Source organism: Convolutriloba macropyga, chromosome 12 (assembly GCF_964194025.1).
Source record: "Convolutriloba macropyga chromosome 12, txConMacr16.3, whole genome shotgun sequence".
NCBI classification, from domain to species: Eukaryota; Metazoa; Xenacoelomorpha; order Acoela; family Convolutidae; genus Convolutriloba; species Convolutriloba macropyga.
In genome coordinates, this window is record NC_134479.1 from 18,387,092 (window position 1) to 18,414,621 (window position 27,530).

At 35.8% G+C, this 27,530-nt stretch overlaps 1 protein-coding gene across 2 annotated transcripts in view; it reads right to left on the reverse strand.

The window, feature by feature from the left end:
* Nucleotides 1–1,572: 1,572 nt before the first annotated feature.
* The window catches only part of LOC142351249 (WD repeat-containing protein 20-like), a 55,940-nt gene continuing 29,982 nt past the window's right edge, over nucleotides 1,573–27,530 (reverse strand). The window contains exons 7-17 of one of the 2 annotated variants that reach the window (XM_075403396.1): nucleotides 26,996–27,144; nucleotides 26,493–26,703; nucleotides 26,073–26,189; nucleotides 24,992–25,104; nucleotides 24,556–24,684; nucleotides 20,191–20,346; nucleotides 18,707–18,866; nucleotides 8,982–9,155; nucleotides 8,654–8,757; nucleotides 7,735–8,022; nucleotides 1,573–1,881 (exon numbers count right to left, since the gene is read on the reverse strand). In XM_075403396.1, coding sequence (XP_075259511.1) covers nucleotides 1,781–1,881; nucleotides 7,735–8,022; nucleotides 8,654–8,757; nucleotides 8,982–9,155; nucleotides 18,707–18,866; nucleotides 20,191–20,346; nucleotides 24,556–24,684; nucleotides 24,992–25,104; nucleotides 26,073–26,189; nucleotides 26,493–26,703; nucleotides 26,996–27,144 — 1,702 coding nt within the window. In that variant the 3' untranslated portion in view covers nucleotides 1,573–1,780. The remainder of the gene's footprint in view (nucleotides 1,882–7,734; nucleotides 8,023–8,653; nucleotides 8,758–8,981; nucleotides 9,156–18,706; nucleotides 18,867–20,190; nucleotides 20,347–24,555; nucleotides 24,685–24,991; nucleotides 25,105–26,072; nucleotides 26,190–26,492; nucleotides 26,704–26,995; nucleotides 27,145–27,530) is intronic. The other variant, XM_075403397.1, reaches the window with a different exon arrangement.

Below are 27,530 nucleotides of genomic sequence, written 5' to 3' on the forward strand. Positions count from 1 at the left end.
TACAATTCAAAGAATTTTCATTGACTAAACAAATAACTAGACCAAGAGCGGACTATGATTGAATTGGGAAAACCATTTCTAAAAAACCAAAAAAAACAGAAAATCAATGTCAAAATGCCGCTAGCGAGAACAATAAACCACTAGCGAGAAATGTAAATTTAATTCTAACAAAAAACTAGGCTTAGAATGAACTATGAATTGATTGGGAAAACCACATAGAAAAAAATCCGATCCAAAAAACTGCAAAACATAGCCGGCAGATTGCCGGAATAGCTGCGAAAGAATAGACCTGCATGCCATATAATAGAGATAGAAACAGATAAAGATCTAAATTGAAAAAAAATCGACGCCGCTCAAAAAACTAGGCTTAAAAACATTCAGCGATAAATCAATAAAGCGTGTTAAAATTCAATCCACAGAGGCCTCTTATTAGGGACCTTTATTGCACATATGAGTTCCTTTGACCTTAAACAAATTCAAATTAAACCTAAGTGCAAAAGTCATTTTATTGAGTGAGGTAAGTCACGTATGATCAAAATCTAATCACGCAAATAACCTAAAAACTTTCTCTAAAGCGAGCGAGAAATGACGACACGCGCGCAAGTGCCGTTAGTGAGAGGAAGAAGTCATTCAGAAAATTTGACTTTTTCAGCTCTGCTGTGTGAACAAATGTAAAACGAAAAAAGCGTCAGACGACGAAAAAAAACATAGCAGGACAAGTCCTGACGTACAGTTCAAAGAATTTTCATTGACTAAACAGAAAACTAGACCTAGAAAGGACTATGAATGGCTTGCAAAAACCATTTAAAAAAACTCCTATCCAAAAATCGAAAAAACAGAAAAAATCTAAGCGAAAATGCCGCATGTGAACAAAAAGCCACTAGCGAGAAAGCGAATTTTTGTTCAAACGCCATTTTCTCACTCTACTTTAAATTCAGAGCGAAAAAATTTCACGCCGCAAAACCACTCGCTTTTTTGCTCCAGTTCCTGTTTCGGCGTGACCAAAATCACTACTCAAATTTGACTTCAAAATCATGAAAATGTGCGAACAGATCTTGAAAAAAAAACAGCGCCCCAATACAATTAAATTCTTTGAATTGTAAAAAAAACCAAGAGCACAGCAATATAGCTCCGCTCAGCTTACAGATTTGCAGCCATAAAAACAATAAAAACCAAAGTGAAATTGCCGCATGTGAACAAAACCTCACTAGCGAGAAAGCGCATTTTTGTTCAAACACCCGTTTTCTCATTCTACTTTAAATTTAGAGCGAAAAAAATTCACGCCACAAAACCACTCGCTTTTCGCTCCACTTCCTGTTTCGGCGTGACCAAAATCACTACTCCAATTTGACTTCAAAAATCATGAAAATGTGCGAACAGATCTTAAAAAAAAGACAGCGCCCCAATACAATTCAAATTTGAATTGTAAAAAAACCAAGAGCACAGCAATATAGCTCCGCTCAGCTTACAGCTTTGCAGATATAAAAAATATTGAATATAATTAAAGGCATTGAACTAAAGGAGAGAGAACAAGAAAAAAAGTTTCTGGGAACATTCACTACGGATTCTAAACAGAATACACAAATTAATTACTGAAGGTAGATATAAATACACATTAAATCAAGTAGTTTATAAGCCGGAGCATGTTTATTAACAATTATCGCTTTGACATGTCATTTTTATATCTCTTTTGACAATCAGCACCATGATATCATTACAAACAGCTGAAAACCAATCGATTCATTACATCTCCTTTATTCTTAATTCCTCAATCCCGTCCTTATTCGCCTCTTCCTTGGAGTTTGGCAGTTTGGGCTCCAATGGCTGATAGTTGGTGGCCACTGGAACTGGATGGAATTCTCACATTTCCAATAGGAGCTCCTAAAACAGAGCATTTTGCATTATCATCCTAGGAGGAAAAAAACTACCTCAAAAGGTAACATCGCATTTTTCGATTCTCGGAAACGCATATTCCACTATTGTCCTATCAACTATTGAAGTCTTACAAACATCTGTTGACTTTAATCGATACGACCGCTATATAAACAATTTGTAGCTTAGAGATGTCACCTATGAGTGTATACCAATGATAATAAGACATGCGTTGCAGAGATACTGTTTTGACGCCAAGTGACGGAAAAATTGCAAAATGAGTCAGATAAACTCCACCAGACTATAAACGACTTTATCTAGAACAGTAATTATCTCATCGCCGTAATTACACTAAGTGCAGTATAATGAATTGTACTTACTAGTTTCACCTCTTAGAAGGCTACAGAGTCCATAATCAATGAAACTTGAAAACATAGCCGGCAGATTGCCGGAATAGCGGCGAAATAAATGACCTGCGTGCCATATAATAGAGATAGAAACAGAAACCGATCTAAATTGAAAAAATTGAAGCCGCTCAAAAAACTAGGTAAAAACATTCAGCGATAAATTAAACATAGCCGGCAGAATGCCGGAATAGCTGCGAAAGAATAGACCTGCGTGCCATATAATAGAGATAAACAGATACAGATCCAAATTGAAAAAAAAATCGACGCCGCTCAAAAAACTAGGCTAAAAAACATTCAGCGATAAATTAAAAAAGCTTGTTAAAATTCATTCCACAGAAGCCTCTCATTAGGGACCTTTACTGCACATATAAGTTCCTTTGACCTTAAACAAATTCAAATAAAACTTAAGTTTCAAAGTGCAAAGTCATTTCATTGAGTGAGGTAAGTCATGTATGATCAAAATCTAATCACGCAAATAACCTAATAACTTTCGCTAAAGCGAGTGAGAAATGACGTCACGCGCGCAAATGCCGTTAGTGACAGGAAGAAGTCATTCAGAAAATTTTCAGCAGACTTTTTCAGCTTTGCTGTGTGAACAAATGTAAAACGAAAAAAGATCGTCAGACGACGAAACAAAAAACATAGAAAGAATTCCGTAAGCGACTCGAAGCGTCAAAACTTCAAACAAAGCCGTAATTTCAGCAGAAGTCATTTCCTGTTGTATTAAACCATTAACTCATTATCTCCCCAGGTCTGATCTAACAATTGGTGAAACTTGAACCACTGTCACCAAGAGAAACAAAATGCAGCAAAATTTTATATTATTGAAAAGGTTTGCTAACGTTAAAAATCTGAAAAAATTAAAATTGTCAAAATACTGATAGGCTGAAAAAACTGACAGGCCCATCAATTGCCCTCAAATAATTCATGATTCTAATCTCGAAAGCAAACGGCAGATAATAATCTTTTCAGAAAGAATGCTCAAATTTAAGAATCAGAAAACCACTATAATTACAATTCTAATCACTACAATTAAGACAAAAACAACACATACTTTTTCCTTTTTGTACATATACTAGACATCATGATTTCACACTAATTCATAATATAAATTGACCATAGAAAAGACATACGCAGCAGAAGAATATTCAAACGCAAAAAATTGATTAAATTGATACCCAGGCCGGAAGAAATTTGCAGTTATCAATAAAGCGTGTTAAAATTCATTCCACAGAGGCCTCTTATTAGGGACCTTTATTGCACATATGAGTTCCTTTGACCTTAAACAAATTCAAATTAAACCTAAGTTTTAAAGTGCAAAAGTCATTTTATTGAGTGAGGTAAGTCACGTATGATCAAAATCTAATCACGCAAATAACCTAAAAACTTTCGCTAAATCGACTGAGAAATGACGTCACGCGCGCAAGTGCAATTAGTGAGAGGAAGAAGTAATTCAGAAAATTTGACTTTTTCAGCTCTGCTGTGTGAACAAATGTAAAACGAAAAAAGAGCGTCAGACGACGAACAAAAAAACATAGCAGGACGAGTCCTGACGTACAATTCAAAGAATTTTCATTGACTAAACAGAAAAATAGACCTAGAAAGGACTATGAATGGGTTGCGAAAACCATTTAGAAAAAAATCCGATCCAGAAAATCGAAAAAAGAGAAAAAATCAAAGCGAAATTGCCGCATGTGAACAAAAAGCCACTAGCGAGAAAGCGAATTTTTGTTCAAACACCGTTTTCTCACTCTACTTTAAATTCAGAGCGAAAAAAATTCACGCAGCAAAACCACTCGCTTTTTCGCTTCAGTTCCTGTTTCGGCGTGACCAAAATCACTACTCCAATTTGACTTCAAAAATCATGAAAATGTGCGAACAGATCTTAAAAAAAAGACAGCGCCCCAATACAATTCAAATTCTTTGAATTGTAAAAAAAAACCAAGAGCACAGCAATATAGCTCCGCTCAGCTTACAGCTTCGCAGCTATAAAAACAATAAAAACCAAAGTGAATTTGCCGCATGTGAACAAAACCTCACTAGCGAGAAAGCGCATTTTTGTTCAAACACCGTTTTCTCATTCTACTTTAAATTTAGAGCGAAAAAATTTCACGCCGCAAAACCACTCGCTTTTCGCTCCACTTCCTGTTTCGGCGTGACCAAAATCACTACTCCAATTTGACTTCAAAAATCATGAAAATGTGCGAACAGATCTTAAAAAAAAAGACAGCGCCCCAATAAAATTCAAATTCTTTGAATTGTAAATAAACCAAGAGCACAGCAATATAGCTCCGCTCAGCTTACAGCTTCGCAGCTATAAAAAATATTGAATATAATTAAAGGCATTGAACTAAAGGAGAGAGAACATGAAAAGTTTCTGGGAACATTCAATACGGATTCTAAACAGAATACAAAAATTAATTACTGAAGGTAGATGTAAATACACATTAAATCAAGTAGTTTATAAGCCGGAGCATGTTTATTAACAATTATCGCTTTGACATGACATTTTTATATCTCTTTTGCGGAGGAAAAAAACTACCTCAAAAGGTAACATCGCATTTTTCGATTCTCGGAAACGCATATTCCACTATTGTCCTATCAACTATTGAAGTCTTACAAACATCTGTTGACTTTAATCGATACGACCGCTATATAAACAATTTGCAGCTTAGAGATGTGACCTATGAGTGTATACCAATGATAATAAGACATGCGTTGCAGAGATACTGTTTTGACGCCAAGTGATGGAAAAATTGCAAAATGAGTCAGATAAACTCCACCTAACTATAAACGACTTTATCTAGAACAGTAATTATCTCACCGTTGTAATTACACTTAGTGTAGTATAATGAATTGTACTTACTAGTTTCACCTCTTAGAAGGCTACAGAGTCCATTATCAATGAAACTTGAAAACATAGCCGGCAGATTGCCGGAATAGCGGCGAAAGAAATGACCTGCGTGCCATATAAGAGATAGAAACAGATACAGATCTAAATTGAAAAAAAAATTGAAGCCGCTCGAAAAACTAGGTAAAAACATTCAGCGATAAATTAAACATAGCCGGCAGATTGCCGGAATAGCGGCGAAAGAAATGACCTGCGTGCCATATAAGAGATAGAAACAAATACAGATCTAAATTGAAAAAAAAATTGAAGCCGCTCGAAAAACTAGGTAAAAACATTCAGCGATAAATTAAACATAGCCGGCAGAATGCCGGAATAGCTGCGAAAGAATAGACCTGCGTGCCATATAAAAGAGATAGAAACAGATACAGATCCAAATTGAAAAAAAAATCGACGCCGCTCAAAAAACTAGGCTAAAAAACATTCAGCGATAAATTAAGAAAGCTTGTTAAAATTCATTCCACAGAAGCCTCTCATTAGGGAACTTTACTGCACATATAAGTTCCTTTGACCTTAAACAAATTCAAATAAAACTTAAGTTTTAAAGTGCAAAAGTCATTTCATTGAGTGAGGTAAGTCATGTATGATCAAAATCTAATCACGCAAATAACCTAACAACTTTCGCTAAAGCGAGTGAGAAAAGACGTCACGCGCGTAAATGCCGTTAGTGAGAGGAAGAAGTCATTCAGAAAATTTTCAGCAGACTTTTTCAGCTTTGCTGTGTGAACAAATGTAAAACGAAAAAAGAGCGTCAGACGACGAACCAAAAAACATAGAACGAATTCCGTAAGCGACTCGAAGCGTCAAAACTTCTTACAAAGCCGTAATTTCAGCGGAAGTCATTTCCTGTTGTATTAAACCATTAACTCATTATCTCCCCAGGTCTGATCTAACAATTGGTGAAACTTAAACCACTGTCACCAAGAGAAACAAAATGCAGCAAAATTTTATATTATTGAAAAGGTTTGCTAACGTTAAAAATCTGAAAAAATTAAGATTGTCAAAATACTGATAGGCTGAAAAAACTGACAGGGCCATCAATTGCCCTCAAATAATTCATGATTCTAATCTCGAAAGCAAACGGCAGATAATAATCTTTTCAGAAAGAATGCTCAAATTTAAGAATCAGAAAACCACTATAATTACACTTCTAATCACTGCAATTAAGACAAAAACAACACATACTTCTTCCTTTTTGTACATATACTAGACATCATGATTTCACACTAATTCATAATATAAATTGACCATAGAAAAGACATACGCAGCAGAAGAATATTCAAAGGCAAAAAATTGATTAAATTGATACCCAGGCCGGAAGAAATTTGCAGTTAAAAGTAATAAGTGGAAAAATTGGAAAAAAGCAGGCTAGCAAACTCTCAGTACTGCCTTATTTTGAATGAAATCAATTGCAAACCAAAGAAATGACAAAAAATTGAAATCATTCAATTATAACAACTGAAAAAAATCAATATAACGAAAATAAATGTAGGTACCAGGAAAAAGCTAGAATGATCCTAACTAGAATGTGAAGAATATGGGCACGATGTAAGGAACACCGTAACAAAGAAAGACATTCTTGATTTTTGAAAGTTAAAAATCAAATTAAAAAAAAATCAAGAAAAACTTCTAAGACGGCATTTATGAAAAAATTTTAACGGTTTTTCAGAAACTTAACGCCAAAAACTGATTGAATCTTTATTGAAACGAAATTAAAGTCCCTCATGTTGCACAAAAAGACTACTTCTAGTAATTAAAACCAAAATACAGACAAAAAACTGACAAATCGTTAAAAAAAACTACCAAAATCGGATTAGCATATGTACCATTTTATAAAACAAAATTACAACGAGGTAGAAAGAGGCGTTGAGCATATGAATTATCAAAAGTAAGTTGCCATAATAACTGAGTTTTGACAAAAAGACGATTAAAAGATCCAAAAAATGAAGAAATTAATAGAAAAAAGCCAAAAATTAACTTACAAAAATAAAAAATGTGCCAATTTTGAATTTGAAACGCAAGGGTTCAGGCTCTGCGAAACACTTGGGTATCAATTTCCGAGGTTGACATTTCAATATAGCATCGAAAAAAATTATCTCTACAAAAAAGCAAATTACAAGCAAAACAATTAGCCACTTAGACGAAAAAACGGCTAAAAACGGTTATCTAAATTTGCCATTTAGTAAAAAACTACTTCTGAAAGTCAAAAAGTCATTCACTAAACGCAGCGCATGATAAAAAACTTCTCTCGCTCAGAAAAATTTAGTTCACACGGAAATTTTACTCACTTTCGCTTTTAGGTCAAAACCGCGTCTGAACGAATAGTACTTCCGGTAAAAAAAAAAGCTTAAGAAAACCAATACTCATCTCTTCGAGTCGTAAAAAAAACCAGGAGCACCGCAATATAGCTCCGCTCAGCTTACAGCTTTGCAGCTATAAAAAAACGGTTCATGTGTCGCACGGGGATCAGTTATCATAACCAGCTAAAAGTACATGCACAATAACTTCAACTTCAATGTTGCCACTGAAGACAGGAGTCAAACTAACCCGTGGGGTGTACATCACCAGACGACCCCAAGTGGCCTCTGGGTGTGGGACAACTCATTTGTTGCTGGTACTTAGCACTGCCGCCACCCCCACTGGTATAATGGTGAGCAGAAGACTGCGATTGGTGATGCTGAGACTGATAGTGGTGATGACTCTGATGGTGTGTCTGTTGGTGGTGGTGTTGTTGGTATGTCCGGGTGCTGTGATGTTTAGTGGACTGGTGTTGCGTGGGTGGGAGGGATAGCTGGTAGTGGGATGAAGATTCAGGTACAGAAGAGAGATAGTCACCTGGAAAGTAGAGGCACTCATTAACGAACCTGTCTCTTCAATGCGTCGTCAATTCATGTCTTAATAAAACCGAATTGAAGAAACTTGTATATACTGGGTAATAAAAATCGGGTAATAACCGAAATGTAATAAAATGTAATAAAATTTAATAAAAAATTATTGTCTCAACGAAGTGCAAGAACTTGAGTACTGAGCATTAGCATATGTGGAAGAATGACCACCTATCACAAGCACTCAAATCATGCTGCTATGATGAAGTCTCAATGATCTGAATCGTTTCTCGAGTGAGCGATTCCATAAACTGATTTAGCTATCAGCAATAACCATGAGTTTAATAAATAACTAAGTAATATTTCAAATAAAGTTCTTTGCAGAGCATCTCTAACATTTTCAAGTGCCACCTCGCAGACCTCGGTTTAAAATGCTAATTTCTTGAACGGTGATGCAGCCAATGTTAATTCGAGGCAATGATAATCACTGCCGTGAATAATTTCGCGATTCATAAATAGAAACCTAGTTTAAAATTCTTCCATTCTTCAATTGGATTCTTTCAATCTTTTTACTTCAGACCAAGGCTTCAAATTCAATTTTCAGCGCATAATAGGTATAGGGATTCTTTATTTTTTTTTACCTGATTCTGAATGTCTTGGGGATCCGAGAGGACTGTGAATGGTATTGGGCCTAGAGTATACCAACACGAAACCCTCCTTGCCTCCCACGACAAAGCAGTTTGCCCTAGAATAAGTAAAATTCTCAATCCTTACATAAAACAGGGCCACACTATCTCGTTGCTCGTTTTGTTGAAGATTTTTCAAACGTATGCACTAAAATTTGATACCTTGAAAAAAATTAACTCTAATTTTCTTGCCACAAGAATGGTTAAAACATTCTCTATGCAAACGCTCAATCAACCCCAATAGCAATATTTTTGTTATCAGAACTCAATGATGGTAACTCACATAAAAGCAATAGCTGTCAGTCTCTCGTAGGATGCCTTAGCGTAGACAGTTGGTTCAATGGTGACTATGGTTCCATTGCGAGGACATACGGGAGTGCCAAACACATTGATAGCCTCCTCTTCTACTTTCACCTTCTGCCTATTGATATGGTGCAACATCTTGCTGTTTGATTTCCTGCAAACAACTAAGGATTACATGGGATAGCCATTTACAGGGTCGAAGACCAACCAAGCAACTAATTTGAACATATACAGAACACATACAGCACAGCAAAAAGAGACACCAACTAGGGCTAATTGGGAAATGAATGATATAATGGAAGCAATTCCTTAAAAATGTAAGACCAGCTATAATTGACATTATATACTTGGATCCATCTATTGATATTTCGCCGCAAAAAAAATAACAGCAAGTGGTTGACTTCGTCAACCAGTTACTGTTTTCTGATCAATTTTTTTTAACTAAATTCTGTGCTGAATCAGAAAATCAAAGGAGAGAGGAGTTTGGAATCAAAATATCATGACTGATACAGTTTGTATAAATTTTCTGTAATTTTTTGATATTCGTGCGGTGTCTGATTTTTTGGTTACATTTTATTCACTTTGTTTTTTCATAAGAGATTCAAAACAGGTGAGAAGTTCCGGTGTTAAAGAAACTGGACGATAGTTCAAAGCAATGACAAGATCTTGTCCGGCTCTGTTAAAAACAAGCAGGAAAAAACCCACTAAGATCGAGCAAATTGCCCTCAAACTTGCGTTAGACTATGTCAGCAGCTGCAGTTGAAAGAATTACACGATGGTATCGCGCACTCTGGGTTACGGGTGGAACGAAGTGCAGGAGGTGAAGATTGGGGAGAGTAAGGGGGCTCGGTGGGGGTCAAACTTAAAGAACTGCTCGTCACACCATGAACTTATCTCTAAAACAGTTTTGTCGCATCTTAAGAGTTCAGCAAACCGAAAGGCTCTAGAAGTTAGTTTAATGCTTTCCTTCTCCCTTTTGAATCTTCATTTTTTTTTGTTCCGACCCCACTTGTGGGGGAGGAACTATATACTCAAAGGGAGTTTTTTTGTTCAGACAATTTTGGCCGATCGATATATTCATCGTAGAGAAATGTGAGTGGTTTCATTAAAAATCTTGTCCTTGGTGGAATTCTAAACTAAAAAACATATTTTTTAATTTCGTCTTTTTCGAGGAGTTATCGAGGATTGATATTTTGTTTGAAAACTGGATATTTGGTATGATTTTGTTCACTTTTAGTGTAATTTTTCTTCAAATTAAGGTCTTTTTTAATAAAATACTAATTCAAAATTACACTTCACGCCACAAAATGATACAATTTTGAGTTCCTAATAGTCAAAAGGTGATAAAAAGACTATTTCTGGTGTCATAGGGAAGTTGACTATCAAAAAAAAATTGCGATTCTATTTGAGAGCTTTTTCAGAAAACTTTTCATATTTTTCTAGGGTCACCTAGAGACTAGTCACTTTTCATATCTAGGTTCCGCTAATGAGAAACCTGATTCACAGTAAAATGAAGGCCAATGAACAAAAAAATCGTTTTAAAGGAATCGCTCGTGTTTTTTTTTTGGCTTCGACTCTTGAGTTTTCGTAATTTAAAATGTAATTTTGATTTTCTTTTTGACGTTTGACTGAATTTTTGGAGTTCTTTGGCATGGTCTCGTTGACTAAAAGTGCAATAGGTTTTGTGTTGAGCATTAGGTGAACCTATCTAGAGCGTTCAGTGGAGAGCTAATGGTTGTTAAGACTTTAAAAAAGATTTTTCAAAAAAAAAATTTATCATTAAACGGTCAAAAATTTATTTTCGTGAATTGCACATCAGCCTCGGCAATGACATGAAAATCTTCCATTCTACGGCAATCAAAACTAATCTCGTTAGCGGTTTTATCTATCTATCTGTTACGATTTCAATGCCACAAGATTTCAAAAATTAAAAAAAAAATGGATATTTTCTTATCATTGGTTACTCTTGAAATCTGTTCACATTACCTATTGGCTTTAAGAAGGCTTGCAGTGAACCATGGATAAAAACTTCAGAGGAAAGACAAAGGTTTAAATGGCTACAACACTATCTTGCACTTTACTGAAATTTTGGTTTTTGCCTGAACTTGTTGTTTCCATAGTCATGGGGCTTGCTGTGATGTCTCATTGATTACCTATATGACAAACATCCTTGTCCTCCAATCAAAGCATATGCTGCAATCGAGCATGTATATCGATTTCCGTTGAAAACTATTGAATTTAATGGATGTTAAGACTATATTGGTAAAAATATAGTTTTTTCGAAATTTTTTTTTGAAAATTGACCAATCTTGAACTTATTTTCGTGAACTCTAAGTCAGTCTAAGTAATGACCGGATCCCTTCAATGACCGGACCTCTAAGAACTGACCGGACCCTGTCTACGTCAACCAAAATTAATCTAGTGAGCGGTTTAATCTTTAACTATTGGTGTTATGACTTCGATGCATGAATTTTCATAATTTTTTGGAAATTTTTTGGATTTTTTCCCGTAATTCTGGTTCCTTTTGGAATCTTATCGCATTACCCAAATATTGATAGTTGCGTAGGTTAATAGATGACGTTCAATGGATCCTACATAAAGCTTTCAGAGAAAAACTTTTGGTTTAAATAGCTCCGGCAATTTCTCGCACTTTTCTACCTAATTTTGGATTTTGGCTGTATTTGTTGTTATTTTTATAGTAAATGACTTAATGTAATGTTTTATTGATACTCTACGTATGACAAACATCCTTGTTGTCTTATCAGGGCGTAACTTAGCGTATCTATTAGCTTCCGTTGAAAGCTATTGAAATTAATGGTGTTGATACTACGGGTTTTCTCAAAGTTTTGTGGTTTCAATGTAATTGTTCATGTTAGTGGATTTATTGGAGTCAAATTATGAAAAAAAGAATCCCATTTCTGTTGAAAAACATTTGAAAGCACAAAAGTTTTTATAGAAAGGTTCAGTTTTCAATGGCTTTGAATACTTTTCTAACTTAATTTTTTTTTGATATTGATGTTTTTGATTGTATTTTCAATCATTAGGTAGCCGTAAAATGGTGATCACTCCCCTAAGCTTGTAATTGAAGATTGAATGAATGATTTTACGCGAAGCAGTCATATTATTGTGAATACTCTGAATATTATAGTGAAATTTTATGATATTATACATTTAATATTAAGGATATTTCAAATTTTTCAATTTTTTGGTCGTTCTTTTCGTCAATTTGTAACTTATTCTCGTCACTGAGATGTCCCATACAATTCCATGTGTTTTAAAAAATAAAATGTTTTTTGATACTACGACGTAACTGATGTTGTGTTTGTTGGACAATTTGCGTTTTCATACAAAGTTATGTGAGTGATGTGTTTTTGTTTTTTTTCTCTCTCTTCTTTAGCACAAACGCGTAATAACAGATTCCATTGATTTTCAAATGTTGCCCAATTGAACTTATTTGTTAATTCAGTAAGATTTTAGCTGAATTAGTATATATAGAAATTGAAAAAAATACAATATTCAGATAATAGCCAATGATTTTAATGGCTTCCTTAATTTGTGTTTTCGCAAACTGTTTGTATTTTTTTTGAGAATTTCTGCATCTTTAGTCTGTACCTATGAATCAGTCTAACCAAAGACAAGTCATATTGTTTTCATGATGAATTTTTAGTGAAATTATCAAGAATTATTTTGTTAAAAGCCAATGATTTATTAAGACTTTAGAAAATATTTAGTTTCAAAAATAATGACTGATTTTTAATTTTCGCCTCTCTATTTTTCTTTTTGTCTACTTGTTACCAAGTCTCATTAATGAAAATTTCCATCTGCTGTATAGTCAGAAAAAAGTAAAATTGTGTAAGTTAAAGTTTTATCCGATTGTAATTTGACGTTGTCACTAGGCGCTTTTAACTTAAGATATTGAGTTTTTACCATGAAAATTTTGTTTTTGCTAGTTTTTGTTGTTGTTTGTTTTCGTAGTCTCTTTAATGGCAGATATCGTAGTAATGAGGCACGATATTATTTAATGCAACTATTAATTTGGTTGTGTAACGATTTTTTTAAACTCAAATATCTATTTTTGATTATCTCTTTGCAAAAATGTAAAAGACAGTTAAGTCAAAAATGTAGTGAGCGCGGGTCGGAACATCATGTGCGGACGCACATTAACGAGCCTCCTTGTTTTGACTACTGTCAGAATTTATAAATCTAAAAATGGAAGCTGACTTGCCGCCCCCGCGCTGACCGACTACCCTTATAATGGAGGGGCTTTCTTTTAATTGAGATTTTTTTCTTATTGCATGTTGTTTGCATCTCATAACTCACATATACAATTAAACACAAACTGCTTTTACAAAATAGTATACAGCGAAGTTTCGAAATTACGAAAATTTAAGAAAAATGCTGTTATTTATCAATTCGATATTTATCTTGTCCAAGAATAGTTTCATCAAACTTTCAATTTCACCGTAAACTTTTTCAAGTTGCAAAACCTCTTTAATTTACATCTGATGCCGACATATCACTGTTATCAAGAAAAGTATCGAACATAGCTGGTAGATTGCCAGAAAATAGCCGCAATAGATTCGTAGATCGGCAGTCTAAAAAGACAGTAAAAAAAGACAGACCAAATTCGTATTTTCATTGAAGGCTGATAGTTATATTTTGATTAAAAATCTGTATAAAATATTGCTGCCTCTATTAGCTGATCTCAAATAACCTTCATTTAGAGTGGCACGCACCCATTTGACCTTATCTCTTTATCTATTAAAGTAAATAAAAGTCAATTTCAAAGTGAGGAAGTCATTTTTGAGAGTGAGGTAAGTCAAGTGTGACCAAAAATTTAATCACGCGCATGAACAAAAAAATCGCTCCACTAAGAGCGAAAAATGACGTCACACATGCAATTCAGTTGAAATTACATGAACGAATGAACAAAAAGCGGCTGTGACGTCATATGGTCGCAACAAAAATCATGACGACGAAATAAAAAAACATAGCAGGACAAGTCCTGACGTACAATTCAAAGAATTTTCGTTGACTAAACAGAAACACTAGACTTAGAATGGACTATGAGTGAACTGAGAAAACCATTCAAAAAAAATCAGATAAAAAAACCAATTAAAAAACAGAAAATCAATGTCAAAATGCCGCATGTGAACAAAAAACCACCAGCGAGAAATTAAAATTTAATTCAAACAAAAAAATTAGGCCTAGAATGAGCTGTGAATGGATGGGGAAAACCATTTAGAAAAAAGCCGATCCAAAATATCGAAAAAAAAACCAGTAAAAATCAGAGTGAAATTGCCACATGTGAACAAAAAAATCACTACCGAGAAACCGAATTTTTGTTCAAACACCGTTTTCTCACTCTACTTTAGAATTAGAGCGAAAAAAATTCACGCCGCAAAAGCACTCGCTTTTTCGCTCCATTTCCTGTTTCGGCGTGACCAAAATCACTACTCCAATTTGACTTCAAAAATCATGAAAATGTGTGAACAGATCTTAAAAAAAAGACAGCGCCCCAATACAATTCAAATTCTTTGAATTGTAACAAATTCTTTGAATTGTAAAAAACCAAGAGAAGGCCAATAATAGCCCCAGTTATCGCTGTGCGGCTATTAATAAGTAGCCAAATTCAATTTCTGGGGTATTCAAATAGACTGACTATAAAGGCGGGGGCAGAAACAGAGAAGAACTGTTTTCTGCCGTTGCGCATTGAATTTAAGTCCAACAATACAATTATTAGAGCACTCGATGCTCAACCTTGGCTTCCAGGCGCTACACGTTATATCAGCAGTGAGCTGGGGGATTAAATTTCTGTTAATTTTTTTTCGGCTTGGAACCTGATTTGGTGGCATTATGCCAACTTTTGTTTGTATCCAACTTATACTTTTAGAATATTATGAAAAACGAGCAACAACAATTGAGACCGGAAGACAAAAATTGAAAATTCCGACATTTACATGATTTAATTGCTGGTATGAAATGCGGAGTCTGGAGTGGGGAGAGTTTCTTTAACGGGACTTGTGATCACATTCAATGTTGGCAGTGCCTCGCAGTTGTACTAATAGATCGTTCAAAGTTTAAATGTGGAATTGGGTATCAGTACGCGAGCTCCAAAAAAATGCTCAGTTTATTAATTATTGAAGCACAAAATCCGAAACTTTCTTCAAAAAAAATACTCCGAGGCCGTTGCCTTAATGAAACGATATGGTGTCACCTACAAGGAAATTACGTCACAACCGTTGCATATTATTAACACTTCTGTACAAGAAAGTGAAACAGATGAGGTAGAACCTAATGAGAACTCTACTGATCGAATGGACAGACGAACAGAGGAAGGGAAAGAGGAGTTCTGTAATCTGGGCCAAAAAGATATTTGAAGTCAGGGCGTTGATTGTTCGGACGAGAAAAAGGAAAACAGAAAAAGGAAAAGTTGGCTTGAATACTTCGAAATCACAAAGCAAAGCGGGGAGCCATGAAATACAGAAAGGTCTGTTTTCGTAAATTTGATTCAATATATGCCAACTTTTATGAAAAATATTTGTGTGAGAGCATTCTCAGATTGTCTTATTTTTCTATCCTGTTTTAAAAAAGAACGCAGCAGTAAGATGATTTTGACTGATATAGTACACTAACGGAAGCGAACAAATTCGTCTTCTAAGGCAATTAGTAGCCTGCCATGCTGCCCAGCAATTTGATCTGGTCGAGCAATAACAATATACGACGCTCCATAAAAAATGAGGTACATAGAATTGATTCGTTGAGCCTTGTTTCCTTGAGAGAAGCAAAAAGGACATTTGCTGGGCAGAAGATAGTTAGAAAACGATAAACGTTTTTCAAAAGACAGCATAATTAGAACATTAACAAAACCCAAGGTTGGTATCGATAGTCGGGTAATCTCTTCTCCGCGTTTAACCATGAAAACAGGCCCCGGTTCGCGTATTTGGGCACGTAATTAATTTTGTTGCCTTCGTCAGAAGAAGTTAAACTGAAACGATGTAAACGTTTTCAAATTTTAGAGCATTGCAGAATTTTCCAGATTTTCGAAATTCTTTTTTCTTAATTACTTCATTGAATTTAGACAGAAGGAACTGATATCCCAGTTTTCCCAGAATCAATTTGTTTGGTAAGAACCTTATTCGGATTCACAGGAACGTTCAATGCTCTGGCCGATAGCTGAGCCGCATTGGTACTCACCTCAGAAGGCTTTGTTCCATTTATAGTAACCCCATACTTTTTCGATTCTGTTGCTGTCAGTTCTTGGGCAATTTCTGAAAACAGCGCAGCTGAAGTTGTCTTTTAATGTATGTTCAACTGCAGACGCGTAGGATTTTGGCTGCTCCTTGAAAACTTGTGGCCTCGCAGAAACCACAGGTAAAACTCTTGAGTTGCATCAAAACCAGCCGGTACCAGAAAAACAAAAAAACCACGATATAAAACGATTGTGTTTTTCTCAGAAAAACACGATACAAAACATACCCGGCAGATTGCCGGAAAAAAAACCGATGACTGCAACAAGCATGATTGGGATTGAACGAATAGAAGAGATTGAAAAAAAATTTTGTACAAAAACATTTTTTCAGTCCGATATTTAGATGGCATTTCAGAGTTGAACATACTTTTGATTCTTAGATAGAGGCTAAAGGGGCTACCTACTATCAATAACAAAAAGCATTAGAGATCGTAACTAAGACTTATAGGAACGACGTTCAAATAGCGGGCATCTAAAAATAGGCTTTAAGGGTTTATCCCGTTTCTATTTCTGACTTCAATATTTTATACTGACTCTGTTCATTTTGAATTGCTTTGCGGAGCAACTGATGTTCGAAATCAATTTTAGCAGAATGAGAGAAGTCAAAAAGATTTCACGCAAAATGTTGAAAAAGCGGCAAAATGAGGTAAAGCAAAACATTTTTTTTGTTCGACGAAGTGAAAACATAGCAGGACAAGTCCTGACGTACAATTCAAAGAATTTTCATTGACTAAACAAAAAATAGACCCAGAACGGACTATGAGTGGATTGGCAAAAACCATTTCCAAAAAAAAAAACAAAAAAAACTGAAAATCAATGTCAAAATGCTGGATAAGAACAAAAAACCACTATCGAGAAAGGGTAATTTGGTTCAAACAAAAAAAACTAGGCCTAGAATGAACTGTGAACGCATTGCGAAAAACCATTAAGAAAAAAATATGATCCAAGAAATTGAAAAAAACAGTAAACATCAAAGTGAAAATGCCGCATGTGAACAAAAAAAATCCACTAGCGAGAAAGCGACTTTTGTTCAAACACCGAATTCTCACTACTTTAAAATAAGAACGAAAAAATTTCACGCCACAAAACCACACCCTTGGTCACTCCATTTCCTGTTTCGGTGTGACCAAAATCATTACTCCAATTTGACTTCAAAAATCAAGAAAATGTGTGAACAGATCTTAAAAAAAGACAGCGCCCCAATACAATTCAAATTCTTTGAATTGTAAAAAAAAATATGAGCGCTATAATAGCCGGCTGAGAAGATGAGGGCGGCTATTAAAAACTCAATAACTTTACTGCTGGTAGAAATTGTGCCATTCCGTGTACGATGACCCAATTTGATTGAGGATAAGAACAAAGCTTCCGCAGTAAAAAAATACCAGAAAAAAATTGCAGCACTGCTACCAAAGGAGCAAGAAAGAGGAAGCACGTAAATTTTTTTATTTGTGGAAAATCCATAATTTTTTTGTATCGATCCTGTTACTCGCATTTGTTTGAAAGATATTTTCCTACGGAAATCACCGGTAAGTAGGGCTAACTAATCAAGTCCGGCCCTTATATATAGTAAAATCCACTTCAGAGCTGAAACAGAGCTATATAATCCCTCAGGTAATTTTCCATCAGAGCTGCAGTGATATTTAAACCTATCAGCAGTTGATATTGCAGTTTCTTGTTCGGGTACAATAATACTTTTCATTAGCAAAATCGCCTTATTTTTCCAGTTAAGTTATGTTGTTTTGGATATTTTAGCGGACTTTCCTGTAATCAGTGTAGATGTTCACTAATCCAATTTTGGTATGTTTTCCAATTTGTCTTTTTGGATTTTGGATTGGTTTACTGGAATTAGCCCTTTCGTGAGTTGAAATGGGTTTGATTTCTAAGTTAACCTTAAGGCGCATTTTGGTCTCGAGAGCTCAATACAGTTTTATTCATAAGTTTTCTGGATTTTTGAATCTTGAATGTTATGAACAACGATTTCGCTGTCTTCTTGAGTGTTTTTCTTTTGACTTTTTCGCCGTTTTATTTTGATTGTAGGACGGTGCAATGAATTTTGAGATTCAAGTCCAAATTCAGAACATTACGTCTTGTTCCACTTGCCTTCGAGTTCACTTCTTTAACACCTCATCTTTGCGATAAAAGAGTAAAAGTAAGGGTTGCTTCTGTCAATAAGGGTTGCTTATACGTCATAGAGCACAGATACATACATTTCTTCATAATGTCACAAAACTGAACTCTAGAACATGTAGCAAAGCTTTGATAGTTGAGCAGTAGTTCACCACCAAGGAGCATCCGAAAGATAAGCAATCCTACATAGTGTTTTTGAAGAAATAGCAAAATTCTTCAGCCTACGATCTAAATGGTCATAATTTTCTTCAATACAAATTTCCTCATTGTTAAGTTCTAGTTGAACACAAAGTTGAATTTTAGCTTAAAGTAGGTAAAACTCTAACGTAGATCCTCCTCCACCATTGCTGGTTGTGTTTGAACTTGAGGAGTGCGATTTGAACATGGACAGTCCTGTCTTCTCCTTTTTGTGACCAGATGAGGAGTTAGAGGACACTGTAGAAAGACTTGATTGCTGCGATGTCTGCGTTTGCAAAGAAGTATTATCTGAAACCCAGATTGATAGTTATCTAATTGCATCTATGCAATTGTTGGTCACTTGATAACATGATCCGTTGGGATCTCATTTCAATTTTTCTTGTACTCCAGGGGGGGGGGACATTTCCCTGCCCCCAACCCTTAGATAGCAAAAAAACACTGTAGAACTACTTTTACGTTTAAGTGCGTTAATGAGGTATGTTGGCTCTGTTTCGAAGAGCCGATCATTTTTAGTGCAGAGTTCTCAAACAATGAAAAATAATCAAACATACCCGGCAGATTGCCGGAAAATAGCCGCCGTTGATTCCAATAAGCATGATTTGGATTGAAAAAATAGAAGATATTGAAAAAAAAGATTTTTGTACAAAAACATTTTTTAAGTCCGATTTATTTTGATGTCATTTTGTAGTTGAACATACTTCTGTTTCTTAGAGAGAAGCTACAGGGGCTACTATCAATACCAATAAGCATTAGAGAGAGGTAACTAATACTTATAGGAACGACGATCAAATAGCGGGCATCTAAAATTGGGCTTTATGGGTTTATCCCGTTTCTACTTCTGACTTCAATTTTTTATACTGACTCTGTTCATTTTGAATTGCTTTGCTGAGCAACTGATGTTCAAAATCACTTTTAGCAGAATGAGAGAAGAGAGAAACTAGCCTAGAGAAGTCAAAAAGATATCACGCAAAATGTTGAAAAGGCGGCAAAATGAGGTAAAGCGAAACATTTTTTTATTCGACGAAGTAAAAAAACATAGCAGGACAAGTCCTGACGTACAATTCAAAGAATTTTCATTGACTAAACAGAAAAATAGACCTAGAACGGACTATGAATGGATTGGGAAAACTATTTAGAAAAAAATCCGATCCAAAAAATCGAAAAAACTGTAAAAATCAGAGTGAAATTGCCGCATGTGAACAAAAAACCACTACCGATAAACCAAATTTTTGTTCAAACACCGTTTTCTCACTCTACTTTAAAATTAGAGCGAAAAAAATTCACGCCGCAAAACCACTCGCTTTTTCGCTCCATTTCCTGTTTCGGCGTGACCAAAATCACCACTCCAATTTGACTTCAAAAATCAAGAAAATGTGTGAACAGATCTTAAAAAAAAAAAAAAAAAAAGACAGCGCCCCAATACAATTCAAATTCTTTGAATTGTAAAAAAAAATAGGAGAGCTATAATAGCCGGCTGAGAAGATGAGGGCGGCTATTAAAAAGAAATCATTGGGTTAAAGTTAGCGGTTAAACCAGTTAAATAATATATGCTAAAACAGTTAAATAATATATATAATAAAAGGAAAGCACTCAAATACATTCAAAAGGGTACCTGCATTATTCGCAGTTTTCACGGTTTTGGAGGGCGATGTTTTGTTGTTAGAGTTAGTAGTGTCAATCTGAACGGTGTTCACTTTAGATCCAGGCAAACTGTTAGATCTAGACAAGTTAGGGGGTCCTGGAACTGATGTCGCATTGGAGCCAGTCCCTATAAAATTGATATTCATCAGTGATGATTAATATTAGGTTTTATATATACATTGATGAATTTCTAGATTATACAGATGACTGCCAAGCCACTGACGTCATGTATCAAAATAAAAGGCTTTTTCTGGAATTCGATGCCCTGCTTGAAATTTAGTTGTTGCTTTAGTTTGGTTAAAGGGTTACTTTTAGAATTTTGTTGATTCTCACTCACACACACATGCAGACGCACAAACCACTAACATCGGACAAATTGCTCTCAAGCGACTGGCATTGGGCTGGCTTTCCTGGTAGCTAACTTCATCTTAGGAAGCTAGACGCAATGGATAAGTAAGAGGGTTCGGGCACATGAAGGCGGGACAGGAAATAAACAAGCGGCGATAGAATCAAAACTACCAAATTTGCTCTTTCCATCAGGATTTTACGCCCTTAGCATTTCTTAGAAGGTTGAAAGAGAACAATCTTAAGTAATTTTTCTAAGATAAGCTTTCCATTGTTTGACAAAAATAAGTTAGAGATTCCCAAGTTCGAGAGCCTAAGAGTAGGTGGTGTCAATGCTCGCACACTACGCTTGCAAGAATAGCTGATGGCTCAAATCCATTTTGTGGAGTGATGACACTTTAATGTAGTTGCGCCTGCCTAGACCCACTGACAGCAGTTCCAGTAGCCGTATAGAGATTGAGAAATCTCTAGAAAACTGCAACATGACTGAATGCAATCGCACTTTACCGTGAGTTCATGGAACGAAAAATCAAACACTTCAGACAGCCAAACGATCAGGCGGGTTCATGTATGTATGATCTACATCTTCCGGCCTTACGTTAATACAAAACACATCTAAGTTATGAAATCTCTTCTGCCACTTTTTTGAACAATTTACACTTTTATCAAGCAAAAGCAGCAAATCAACACAAAATTTGAGTCAACTGCGTCCACCGATATTTCTCTTTTCTCCCAAATTGTAAACATAGCCGGCAGATTGCCGGAAAATTGCCGCGATAGACGCTTATGGCCTTCCATGAATTGAAACCACCAAAGAAATAAGATAAATAGATAGACCCCCAGTCCTTTAATAGACCACTAGACTTTTTGGGTTAGATTCGGACTGACAATTATGACATATACGGTCTAAAAGGAAAAAAACCCTAATGAAGCTTTTTCAAAAATAATAATCAAAATCAAAAACTCAAGACTCTGATACTCAAGAATTAGGGCATATAAGTTTGGCACTACTTTGATGCACACTATTGATCTTTAACTAGTAAATGCTCATCAACTTGAAGTGCCATAAGTGAGTTCAGAAGTCATTTTTTGAGTGAGGTAAGTCACGCAGTTGACATAAAAGCAGAAATGACGTCACGCACACAAATTTTAACTGCAAAGCGGTAGAAGTCACTGAAGTCATTGAAAAAGTCAATTCCAAGAAGTCAGGTCGTAAGAATCATAGATGGAGACGACTAATCTAAAAAAACCACGATGTACCCAATAATAGCCGATATCGCTGCGCGGTTATTAAAAATATTGTATTGAGTAGCGAACTTTGATTCTGTTACTTATATTTTCATTTATTACGTATAAAAACCATTAGCTCCTAAAAAATTACGTCTGTAAAGAAAACTCAGTACATCAATACTGGCCCTCTGCCAGTACACCAAAAATCAAATGTGAGACTGAAAACAAAAAATATTGCTCAAAAAGATTCCAAGATTTGAACTGATTGTTGAAATGCGTCCGAGATACCCTGGAATCATTGGATCTATTTTATTATCTCTAAGCCTTATAATTTTTCAAAGACTCCCTTATGTAAACATTAAAACGTCGAAGATAGATTCGAAAACTAGACAAAAGCAGCAAACTGCTGGAAAAGAGCCACAGTTGACTCCCTTGAAAATTATCGGAAGGGGAGAAAAATAAAAGCTACAAAATGGCAATTCTTTTCAAAGTGTCAAAAATAGTTCCGATTTGAATTTGTGTACTTTTATTTAGATTACACAGAATTCAGCGTCTAAAATTAAGGTTAAGCCAACATAATCTTTTAAAGTCGCAAAAAATGCAACCAATTTGGAGGTTCGAACCACAAACCTCAGGCGTAATAGACTGCAGCATTAACCACAGTTATCAAAGCCTTGTGAGTCTTACAATCACTTCAGTTTAGCAAGAGACTTAAACTCTAGAGGAGAGCAAATTGGGTTGCTCGACAAGTCAAGAAAGAGTCAGGCTTGAAAAAGTCATTTGAAAAATGCAAACAACAAAAAGTTCCAGAACAAAACCGTCAATGGAAACTTTGCTTAAGAAAGACACACGTGTTCATAATTGCGTCAAACTGAGCTCGAGCGCAAACAAAAACGGAGCGCCTCATGGTACATATCACGAGAACCAATTAATGAGGAAGAAATGAAAAAAAATAGAATCCTTTCAAAAGAAAAATCCTTTCAAGTGTTGGTTTATTGAAAAGTTCTTCAAAGAAAACCCTCTAAAAACTGCTCAAAAGGATGTCAAGAGCTTAAATGATCGGTGACATGCGTCAGGGACACCGTGGAATCCTGGGACCTATTTTATTATCTGAGCCTTTAAAAACTTGCAAACTCCAAATACTCCCTTATACAAACAAAACAAGCCCAAAGATAGTTTTGAAAATTAGACAAAAGCGATAAATTACAGGAAAAGAGCTGCAGTTGACGTCCTTGAAATCCATTCGGAATACAAAAACAAATTGACAACTCTTTTCAAAGTGTCAAAAAGAGTGAATTTGTTGTATTTGTATTGAGATTACACAGAACTCAGCTGCGAAAATTGAGGTTAAGAGGCTCAATAATTATACACAGTGCCGTTTCTTAGAATTTGAAATTTTGACAATGGCATAATTCAATAGATGGCATAAAATTGTTGACTGAATTCACAATTGTGAACCAGTGAATCAACCGTAAAAACTGATTTGCGTCAAACGAGAAACATACTACTTGTCGGGTGAACTTCATTCGAATGACTGACGTGCGGTTGGCTTTTTCAGAAGCTAGCTCCAGCTAAAGGAGTCCAGCTCTTCATTGAGATGGGCGGCGCCGGGGATTGAGGGCGTGAGTGAGCTGAAGTTCGAACGAAAATTCAAATGCTCGGAACCAAAAACAGTCGGACGAACAGTCGGCAGTACGAGTAATTGTATAAAAAAACATAGCCAGAAGTCTCCGGAACCAACTCTGAGTACATAAACACTTAGGCAAGAGAAAACTTACAACTCATTTTAAAAAAAACAAAACTCAAAATGAAATTGATAATACTAATTATTTTTAAACAACAGAGGAAAAACAACATGAGAAGCCAAATTTGATAACATTTCCGACCAAAAATTGGATAATTTTTCGAAAGCTTTGACTCCAAAATTATTATTGGCAAATTTCCAATTACAGGACAAATGGATTTTGCTAAAAAAAACGACGATCAACCGATGAAAAACATAAGCCCACCAACGTCGGACAACATACCCCCGAACGACAGTCGGGGTAAATTAATTTACAGTGGGCTGTAGCTGGAAAGTCATTCGAGAAGTGAAATTGACGGAATGTTACAGAACATAACGGTAAAGCGGAAACTTGGCTTAGACACATGCGTTCACAATAATTGTTTCGAATTTAGTTCAAGCGCACACAAATGGTACATACACAGTGCACCGAGGAAACCTGAAAAATTAATCAAAATACCAATAAAATGTTCTTTTTTCAGAAAAGTTCTTCAGAGAAGAACCTTTGAAACTTCTCGTCGATCATTGATCACACAATATTTGTCACATACGCTACCGTCGGGCAAAACTATCAATCTGTTTCAATTACTTTTTACCGATTACAATAACAGAAGATTACTAAAACTCTTCGAATATTGAGGAAAAGTAAGACGAATTAAAAAATCCAAGAGAACGCCTCGATTATAGCGGTTTGGCTAGATGATGACAGCTATGAAAAAATCATGAGATAAGCGACTAATGTTGGGCGAATTACTCTCAGACGACTGGTGATAAGTTGGGTTCGTCAGTAGCAACTGCTGTTCAGGGAGGCTAGCTTATGGTGCGAGCATGGGGGTTAAAGAGCGGCGGGGTGGGGGTCGAGCGTTCGCTGTAACGGGTGCAATGAGGGGGGTGAGGCGTGTGAGGTAGGAGTGAAGTGGGGGGGGGGGTCAAGTGAAATGGGGGTGGGTAAACCATTTCGGTAAAATTAAAATTAACCGGTAGCTGAAGAGAGAGTTGCGTCCGAGTGCTGCGAGTGAGTACCCGATGATAGAGATGATACTGCCGATCCTTTACTGTGCTGTGACTCACTCGTTCTCGGAGAAACATTCTCGCTGTATCTCGACACTAAAGTATCAAAAAAGAACTATTGGCAATTCAATTTCAAGAACAGAGCAATAATCATTCTTTCATTCATATTTTTAAACGGCAATTTTATAACGGCAGTTCAATTTTTATTTTTCGAAAAAGTAGAGATGTTCTACCTAAAATTAGTCTAGCATTTTTTATTAAGGTATCCATATCGTTGCTAAGCATACAACACACGTTACTCAAATAAATCGTGCGAAACAACAGCAAAAATCGAAACGCCGGATAAAACAGTGAGAAATCTCCCGATAAAGGAAAAAAATGCATGATTAGTGTACCAACATACCAGATGTCCCAGTAGATCGGTTCCTGGATTTTCGAGTGGCTACTAGAACACTCTCGTCAATATCCCATAGACAAAAGTGCGTATCGTGGGACACTGATCCCAATCTGTAGCTCCTGAAACAGGTCAACGATTAGGCCAATTATACAACTCCGTTGAATATGTACAAAATTCCTGAACAATGAGATGTCAGATGGTGAAGAGATTTCAACTATTAAAAATACCCAATATTAAATCATGAGCAAAATTCATTGCTATCATATTTAACTTCGTAGATGTAAATTTTCAATAATCTGGCAATTTGCAAATAACTGTTACTACTGGTACATGTCCCGGGTTCAACAAAACTCGTTTTTAATCAAAACTTTGGTTTGCAGACTGCTAACTGTATATAATCTCCCAGCGCAATAAAAACATAGGTGGCAAACGTCGGACGAACTGATCTCAAACGAGTACCGAGGTTTGGCTTGCGTAGTTGGTAGCTTAGCTGAGGTGGCGAGTGGGGCTCCATATTACCCTTCATAACATAAACTCACACCAGATCAGCAACTTTAATGAAAAAATCGGGAATGGGGTGGAGTAGGGCGGGTGTCCACAATTTTACCAATTGACCTTCACGCCAAGAAATTATGGCTCCTCAGCAGTTTCGATGATCGGGCTCATAGAAACTAGTAAGTCTCTGCACAAAGAAGTAAGTCTAATGTTTTAACCGAGTTTTTGCTCGATCAACACAAGAAAGTACCCGTTAATAGACAAATAGGAGCCTTCAAATCCTATTTTTACCTATGAAAACGAACAGCCACAATTTGAAGATTATTATATTAATAACAATGCTGATTAACATTTTAGAGCATGTAGATATCTAACCTTAGGGTTATAGTGTGAGTAATTTACATGTTTCAAAAAAAAAGAACACAGCAAGCAACAAAAATTCTTCGGTCAGAAAAAAATATCGGTAAAAATTGCGTAAAAAAGACCGACAGGACAAATAATACAAATAATGCTACAAAATTTCTTTTACAGAAATAAATCGGCATCTATTAATAGTCAAGTAGTGAACTGAACGACTTTTAAAAGTACAAACCTCAGTCGGCTGTTTCTACTAGGGTGAGACTGTGAAAGAGTCCTTGACAGTAGCATCGACTCGTGTGCTCGTGATTGGACAAAATGGTTATCGAAAGCCAAACCTGATATCCATGATCTAAATGACACATTCTAACGATGATCATTCGGTCATACTTAAAAACAAAGTGTGACTAACTAATGAACTCACTCAATTGGAGTTTCTTTTATTCACTTGTCTTTTTAATCAATTAGAAGCGATTGATGCAAATGGTACATTTAACAGTAAAGCACCTAGTAATTTTGCATCAATATTAGTTTCTAGATGTTTATCAAATTTTCTCAAGAGGAAGAAATTGTGAATAAGATGTATGAAGACATCATAAAGATTAAAAAAGTTAAATTTTTGAAGAGATGCGATGAAGCCAGATGAAATACTCACCTATGCCCCTGACATCTGAGTATGACCCTGTTTTCAGGCATAGAGTAGATGTGGATCAGATCATCCTCCCCTCCTGCAGCAAGGAGCATTCCGTCTCCACTCCAGGCCAGACATAGAATAGCCCCAAAGTACGACTTCACTTTTCCCATTAACTCCCGCTGGTGGAAGTCGAAGATGCGCACGAAACCATCACCAGTCGCAATTGCCAATACTAAAACAAAGAACGTGAAAGAATGCTTCCGATATGATGATGAACACAAACTTTCTGTACACACGTAATAAATATGATACCACTTGCATCCAAGAAACAGATGAGGTCAAAATCTTGACAGAAAAAAAGTCACAATGAAACTCGTAATACATATCGTAAAATATTTTGTTACTCGAAAATTACGAGGGTTTAGTATCTTGTTTCTAAGGTCTTCGAAATCTACCTCCAGATTTCTTAAATATTACAATTTAGCACATGTCTATGCAACCCACTCTGAACAATCTTATCTTACACAAAGTCGCGGCACTGTTGTTGAGTCTGTTAACAGAGTGTGGAGCAAATTGCAGCTCATTCACAGATCCGTGACCGACCAGCCACTTGTGAAGAGGGTTTTTAGGAGTCGATGTTGTATTTTGGGTAGCAGTTGCAGCCTGGTTCTGGCTAAATATAGATCAATATTAATCAGCTTTTTTTCTGTCAAGTTTTCACTACTTGTTTATGCAACGTAGAGCTATTTTTGAATTTTATTTTGAAACTACGATTTCTATTCCAAGCTGACAAAGGAGCACAGTTTGAAAATTTGAAGGCAAACTGGAAAATCTAGTGGAAAACTGGAAAATTTAGTTATTCTTTTGGAGCATACAAGCTGGGTAATTAATGAACCGAAAACTTAACAAAATGTTGTATAGAGAAGACCTCAAAAGGACAGAAAAATGTAAACCAAAAACTCGTGATATACTAAACAATAGAGGCTAATCATTCAGAACGAGAAAAAGAAGAAAAATATCGGAGGTTTCAAAATCTTTTGGATTTTCTCAGTTTCGAAA